Source organism: Pseudorasbora parva, chromosome 20 (assembly GCF_024679245.1).
Source record: "Pseudorasbora parva isolate DD20220531a chromosome 20, ASM2467924v1, whole genome shotgun sequence".
NCBI lineage: Eukaryota > Metazoa > Chordata > Actinopteri > Cypriniformes > Gobionidae > Pseudorasbora > Pseudorasbora parva.
The window spans coordinates 32,995,707-33,003,413 of NC_090191.1; the positions used below are offsets into that span (position 1 = coordinate 32,995,707).

The 7,707-nt window shown below is 41.2% G+C and overlaps 1 protein-coding gene across 2 annotated transcripts in view; it reads left to right on the forward strand.

Moving 5' to 3' along the window:
• cnot4b (CCR4-NOT transcription complex, subunit 4b) overlaps positions 1 to 7,212 on the forward strand; it is a 31,545-nt gene extending 24,333 nt beyond the window's left edge. For both annotated transcript variants that reach the window (XM_067427577.1, XM_067427579.1), the window contains exons 12-13: positions 933 to 1,154; positions 5,235 to 7,212. In XM_067427577.1, coding sequence (XP_067283678.1) covers positions 933 to 1,154; positions 5,235 to 5,542 — 530 coding nt within the window. In that variant the 3' untranslated portion in view covers positions 5,543 to 7,212. The remainder of the gene's footprint in view (positions 1 to 932; positions 1,155 to 5,234) is intronic.
• The last annotated feature ends 495 nt before the right edge of the window (positions 7,213 to 7,707 follow it).

The following is a 7,707-nucleotide window of genomic DNA, read 5'->3' on the forward strand; positions in this document are numbered from 1 at the left end:
ATATGTATTTAGAAGGAAGGAAGGTGCCCAGAGAAGTTTGCTGAGTCTTAAGTCAAGCTCAGAGGCTAAAGGCTTGGGTTTTTTTTTTTTTTTTTCCTGCCAGGGTTGTTATCTCGTTCACTCCATTCCCCTGTCTTTGCAATTCTTCCTTGTTTGTCCCGCTCTCTTTCGCTCTCCCTTTCTCTCTATTCCCCCCTTCATCATCTTTGCTGCTTGGTTTCTCTGTCCCTGTGGGCAAAAGCAAACCTTAGGAGAATACTGGCCTGATTAGAGAAGAAAAGGTTTATTTTGGCCTCGGTCCAGCCAAAGGAAGAAGCTCTGCGTTATTGAAGCTGCATGTCTCTCCTTCAGTGTGACAGAGAAAAAATAAATGAGAAACTAATTGAATAATAACGGGACTGTAAAGAGCTTTATAATGATTGTTCCTGCATTAGAAAGGGCAAGTAGACTCTGAAGGAGCCAAAGATCACCTGTTGTTTTTGCTAAATCAAGTATAAATTATTACTAGAGAAGCAGCTATTAATACGCAGTCCAGCTTTTAGTCTTAATGCTGATTACTGATGCCATGTCCTGAATGAAATGCATGAGAATTCAAATTAAATTGATTGTTTCCAGTGCCAAATAATTGAATTAATCACTTGATTTTATTAATACGTCACATTTTCGCGGCATAAACGTACTCCTACTTTGTGGTTGCGCTCCATTCAGCTGTTTTTCAGTGTTTGTTTGTTTTCCACAATTCGCTTAAAAAAATTTGTCACCAAATTAACAACACAAAAACAATTACTGCTTGTAAAGTAAAATGTTAAAACTGATAATTGCTTTCTTTTTTCATCTCCTTTTCATCTCTCCTGTTGTCCCCCCATCTCTTCTTTTCTGGTGGTTTTGTGCACATGGGCATTTGGATACCCCACCATCACCCTCCCGAACAGAAAACAGCACCTCAGTAGAAAGTCTAAATGTGAAGGAGTGGCAGGATGGGCTCAGAGCTCTTTTACCCAACATCAACATCAACTTTGGTGGACTGCCCAGCTCATCCTCATCTTCGTCTTCATCATCATCCTCCTCCTCTAGCGTGAACCACACAGGCGGGATCTCGCATAGCCTTAGCTGGGACGGCACAGCCAGCTGGATGGACCCTGCCATCATCACAGGTACAGCCGGCATTACCTTCACAACACACGTCTGCCAAGTAAAATGCCCCCAAAGTTTTATAGTTGAGTAATTTGCTCTGTCTGAATTGTAATACATCTATACTATATGAAAAACAGTACGGCAACATAGTATGTATTCGAAAAATGGTAGGCGAAAAGTACCCAGATTTAACTACTACTTTCGGCAAGATTCTGAAGTGCGCATTTGATGGACACTAACATGGCCACGGGAGAGAATTTATGAATGAGGGTGAAGTGATACAACTGACTCGGTAGGTCACATGATAACGACAACATGGCGGATTTATGAATGTAATGCAGACGTACTACTACATATTCATAGTACAGGTGCTGGTTATATAATTAGAATATCATCAAAAACTTGTATATTATAATCATTCATTACACACAGACTGATGTATTTCAAATGTTTAATTATTTTAATTTTGATGAACATAACTAACAACTAAAGAAAATCCAAAAATCAGTATCTCAGAAAAAAATAATAAAGAAAGAATAATACTTAGGACCAAAATAAAGAAAGGATTTTTAGAAATCTTGGCCAACTGAAAAGTAGGACCATGAAAAGTATGAGCATGTACAGCACTCAATACTTAGTTGGGGCTTAGTAGAGCCTTTTGCCTGAATTACTGCAGCAATGCTGTGTGGCATAGAGTCGATCAGTCTATGGCACTGCTCAGGTGTTATGAGAGCCTAGGTTGCACTGATAGTGGCCTTCAGCTCTTCTGCATTGTTGGGTCGACATCTCCCTATCGCATCTTCCTCATAATTTGCTTCCCGCAAATTCCCCATAGATTTTCTATAGAGGTAAGCTCAGGCGAGTTTGCTGGATTAAGAACAGGGATACAATGTTCTTAAAACCAGGTACTGGTTGCTTTGACACTGTGTGCAGGTGCCAAGTCCTGTTGGAAAATGAAATCTGCATCTCCATAAAGTTGGTCAGCAGCAGGAAGCATGAAATGCTGGTATAAGGCTACATTGACCTTGGACCTCAGAAAACACAGTGAACCAACACCAGCAGATGACATGTACCCCAAACCCTCACTATCTGTGGAAACTTTACACTGGACCTCAAGCAACGTGGATTGCGTGCCTCTCCTTTGGACCACTTTGTTTGTGTAATTGTGTACTTTGGACCACTCAGCAGCAGTTCAGTCCTTTTTGACTTTAGCCCAGGCGAGACGCTTCTGACGCTGTCTGTTCAAGAGGGGCTTGACACAAGGAATGCGACAGCTGAAACCTATGTCTTGCATATGTCTGTGCGTAGTGGTTCTTGAAGCACTGACTCCAGCTGCTGTCCACTCTTTGTGAATCTCCCCCAAATTTTTGAATGGATTTTGTTTCACATTCCTCTCCAGGGTGCGGTTATCTCTATAGTTTCTACACTTTTTTCTAACACATCTTTTCTTTCCCTTCACCTCTCTATTAATGTGCTTGGACACAGAGCTCTGTGAACAGACAACCTCTTGTGCAGTCAATGGTTGTCTTTTGAACAACTGTCAAGTCAGCAGTCTTAACCATGATTGTGTAGCCTACAGAACTAGAGACCATTTGAAGGCCTTTGCAGGTGTTTTGAGTTAATTAGCTGATTATAGTGTGGCACCAGGTGTCTTCAAAATTGAATATTTTCACAATATATCCTAATTTTCTGAGGTACTGAATTTGGGATTTTCCTTATGGCGGGCGAACACTGTGCGAATTCGGACACTCGGAAGGTCGTGGGATATTGCAGACGCTACGAGTCATTTCATTTAATCATTGCATCAAATCAGCTGGTACACGGCACGACTGTTTGCACCGCGAGCCGGCCGCGATCACAAGTTTTTGTGTCACAGACACCGGAGCTTTCAATGTTGCTGCTATAGCTTCAGATACAAAAAATAAAGAAAAAATGTGTGCAAATGATTTGTTGAAAAGCAGAGAACAGTAGCCATTCCTTTTAACCGAAACAACCAGAGGGAGAAAGAAGTGCACGTGAGAGAGAAAAAGTGTGTGTGTGTGTGAACGCAGTATGTTTGCAGCCACTGAGCTAATAATAGTCATAGATTGAGCCTATGTGACGTGCTTGTGCATGATTTGGCAATAGGGGACAGCCATATGCTGGTAAAAATCGGGCCGACTCCCCAAACTTTTTAAACATGTTTAAAAATGATCGTAAGGTCGGGAGGTGCTCTTAACGTGCTCGGCTCGTCTCGTATTTCCTCTCACACGGTGCGAGCCGCGACCATACGAGCATCCACGATGTCCACGCGATTTCTCCCGAGAAAAAAAAATCGTCTGCGAGTTCGTACGACAGCAAAAATCGCACCGTGTACGCCCGCCTTTAGTTGTCAGTTATAATCATCAAAATGAAAAGAAAAAAACATTTAAAATATCAGTCTGTGTGTAATGAATGAATAGAATATTCAAGTTTCACTTTTTAAATTGAATTTGTGAAATAAATCAACTTTGTAAAGATATACTAATTATATGATCAGCACCTGTTTATAAAACGTATGTCGTGAAGTAAGTTCAAATTCAAATGTATTACCTACTTGCATGTTATGCGGTTTCTGACGCAGCTATTATTTCCTTCCCTTTTTCACCTGTTGTTTCACAGTTCACAAAGGAAAAGTTACACACATTCATTCAACATCTATAATCTATTACGTTACCACAAATTCTGACGGGATTGAAAATCACAAAACGTGTATGTGAAAACAAATTTACCTGACCTCAGGAAAAACTGGGCTTGTTCAAATTGTGCCTTTGGGAGCTAAAATGAATAATGCATTTAGGCCTTTTAAACATTTATACTGTAACCTTTTCACTAAAAATGTCAGAGATGTAAGGCCATTTTAAGGGCCACAGAAGAGGGCACACGTTTCAGATCACTTCAATCTCCTGCACTTTCGGTCTGAAGCATCCTTGTGGACTAAATCAGATATCACAGATAAAAATACTGCACAAACGCCAACAATCAATATACAAAGTGATTAAATATGCAATGTACATTTTTATAGTGTTCTTCTTTCTTATTGTTCAAGCAACATTTTCATCTGTTGTTTGATTGAACTGAATTGTGCAGCTAATTTTGTAGTCAATACTTCAAGCAAACTTTTGCCATTTTTCTCCCGGCTTGAAGGGAGATAGCAGCGTCGTATCTGTTGCTCCCTAAGGTCGAAGCTGCAATCAGTATGGATATCACGGATGTTGTCTGGGTGCTTTCAGCGGCTGCCTACAGCATCCATCATCCACAGGGGTTTAGAATTAATAGCTCACAGCAGGCTAGCGTGTTTTAAGTGACCAAAAACGGACTGTTTCCTTATGTAATTAATCCCATTATGACGAATGATTTAAAAATGTCCTGTGTCGCCTACATGATAAATTGATTCCTACTAAGCAAACTGTTGCTCAGTCCTGTTTAGCACAGTATGCAGTTGTTTAAAGTTATTTATATCAGTGGATATTCACGATTTATGTTTTGAGCTTTGTTTGTATCAGTATTAATTTAATGATGCTAATTTGTCCAAATGTTTTTATTCAAAAATACATAAAAAATGTGATTCATATGTATAATGACTGGAATACACTACTGTGATCATGATTAAAAATTAATTTTGATATTTTTTACCCATTGCGTGAATAAATAAAAAAATCAAGGGTGTCCTTTATATCATAATAAAGATAAATGCTTCATTAACAGGATGAAAGGAAAATTGAGAAAATATGCTGATTGTTTTGGAAGTCATAAAGAAAATTATATTGTCAACTGTTTGTCAAGCTTGAAGTACTTTTTATAATAGCAAGGCAAGTTTAGTTCAGAGTGCAAAATATCATGCAGTGTGGCTCCCTACAAACTTATTTGTTTTTAGAAATGAAATAATTTTGTTATTAAAAATAGATATTTGTGTTCAAAGAAATGTTACTTTTTACTTGATTATACTAATGCCATTTTCAGCAAGTTCAAATGTAATGTTTTGCAAAACTATATGGAGCCAATGTTAATACAAAAATTAAGATCCTGGCAAATTAAATATTTTGACCCTTTTCCCCTCCCCATTACTTTGTCCCTTTCAGGTATCCCAGCATCCTCAGGCAACAGTCTGGACTCTCTGCAGGATGACAATCCTCCACATTGGCTCAAATCCTTGCAGGCGCTCACAGAGATGGATGTCCCTTCCGGCTCCACAGTGCCCCCTCAGCCCCCACACAGCGGCCCCTTTGGAGCCCAGTTCCCCCACAGAGCCGGCTGGACCCCTTATCCAACCACAGCCAACCCCGCCACCCAGTTCCACTCACCTCCCCCAGGGTTCCAGACCGCCTTCAGAGCCTCAGCCCAGGCCTCCACAGATCTGCTACAGAGTGCCGGCATGGACCGTCATTAGGAACTGTGAAATCCTATTCCGCTCATCCGAAGAACCACCGGCAAACACAGAAGATGAATCCGTACGAAGCTATTAACAAAATAACAAGATTATGTATTGTTTTCTCTTCATCTTGCGCTCATTTTTGTCCCTTTTCCTGGATTTGTGTTCTTATATCGGTTCAGAATTTCTTTTTCCTTGTTGCCCTAGTGCTCTGTTCCAGCTTTCCCAATTCAAACAGTCACATAAGCCAGTTGTCGCAGCAAAGCATAACAATTAGGTTTTCAATAGCTGTAAGGCCTAATCAAACTCCTTAGTAATGCGTAACGTAATCATTTTTTGAACTCTACATACCAGTGCTCAAAAGAAAGGCATCATCAATGATGTGTTTTCCAGAAATTCCATTGGAGCCAAATGGAAAGAATCAAATGAAGTGTCTTGATTTAGAAATAAGAGTCTGCCTTCAAAGCTAAACCAAAAAGAACAGCACCTGTTCATCCATCTGCACAACAGAGCTACTTTCTGCGAGAGTCCTTAAAGCCATGCCGCAAAGCAATCAAGTAGATATCCAAAATCACAACAGGGCTTCAATTTTTATTTGATCAAAAGGGTACTTGACTTGCATTATTCTGACAGATCAAAGGCATAATGATGGCGAAGCAAAAAGCACTTTTACCAAGGATCTTTGGCCTTTAACTTTGTTCTACCTTTATGCACCCTTGTTAAAAGGGAGATGCATTTTAGGGGTCACAAATGTGCTGCCCGCTCTCAATGTGGCATTTAGCTGTAGATGGATGCAGCCTTTGCCTTTGACCCATCCACCAAATTGCCTGGTTGGTCAGGGGGTCTTCCGCTTTAGATCGCAACACCGCGGTTAACCTCTGTATCAGAGGGCGGCACTTTGCGAAATTAAGAGGAATCGAGAGCCGGGTAACACGACCCTTTGAAGCACAGGGCTCGTGTAGCGCACGGGACACCACCGTGTGGTGTTTCTCATAGCTGCCTCGATGTACGTGGCCTAATCAGTGTTTACGCTCCGACTATGCTCCCTGAAGAAACTTGAAGGTGTGCGAGGTGTGCAGAGTTTTAGGAAATAGATCTAGAGTCAGAGTGAAATGGCGTTTTTAAGTGTGAATGCGTAGCGTGAACCTTCCCAGAGTGGAAAGCTTGCGATCGGTGGGTGTGTGAAGAAACTAATCAGGGTTAAAGGGCTTTTCAAATTATGCCATAGCGAGAAATTCATGAGGGTGATTCTATTTTTGCGATTGCCGTTTGTGTCTGTAGCAGTATCTTTGCACGTTTTATTTTTTCTCCCCACAAAAGTGATAAAAGGGAAAGCTGGGACAGCGTCTCTACTGGGCAACTGAGGTTCTGGCAATACACAGGGGTCTCGTCCGGGACCGTTAACACTGTTTGTCACTCCCTACCTCCCATTACCTTCTCAGTTTTCTTTTATTGGTCTTAATTCTTTATCAGCTGTGTAGGTTCTTGCTGACCGTTCGGTGTTCGACAGTATTCAAGAGGAATGGAGAAGTTAAATCTCGGCGACAATGACGAATCCAATACAGTTTAACTTTGGGTTTTACACAGTGCTAAAATGTAAGAAAAATTAAGAGCTGAAGGAAATTGTACCTCTCTACAGGTCTGGAGGAAAATTAAAAACTAAATCTTAAATAAAAGAGGAAATGCCATGCTTGAGTCGAAGTGATTTTTCTCGTTTTTGTCTGTCAACCGTTAGCTTTCTTTCCACCCAGCGATCTGAGAGATGATGAAAGGTGGCGATGGGCTCTGTCGCACATTCTCGCTCTGCCCCGCAAGTGCTCGGACACATCCTCCTCATTTGCGTCAGCAATTGTCGCCGTTTGCTGCTTTGAGAGATCAGGTCCGGAAGAAGGTTTGTGGCACTTCACTTCTTTTTTTTTTGTGCTCCCTTTAGTGGGTGTCAATACCAGCCTCCAGTGCAAAAGCCTTCAAATACATTTGGAGCGGCCCAATTAACTTTATCTCTGTAAAGAGGCGGCTCCTCCTAGATAATGTCAAGAGTGCATTAGACGTCTACTGCGCGCTTACCGAGCGCTCTGCTTTCAAACGCTCAGCAGAGCCACTCTGTCATGCATGCTCTCCTGCCTAAATTACTGCAGTGCTGATCTAATTGGCAGTGGAAGCTGCCAACAAATATGCAATAC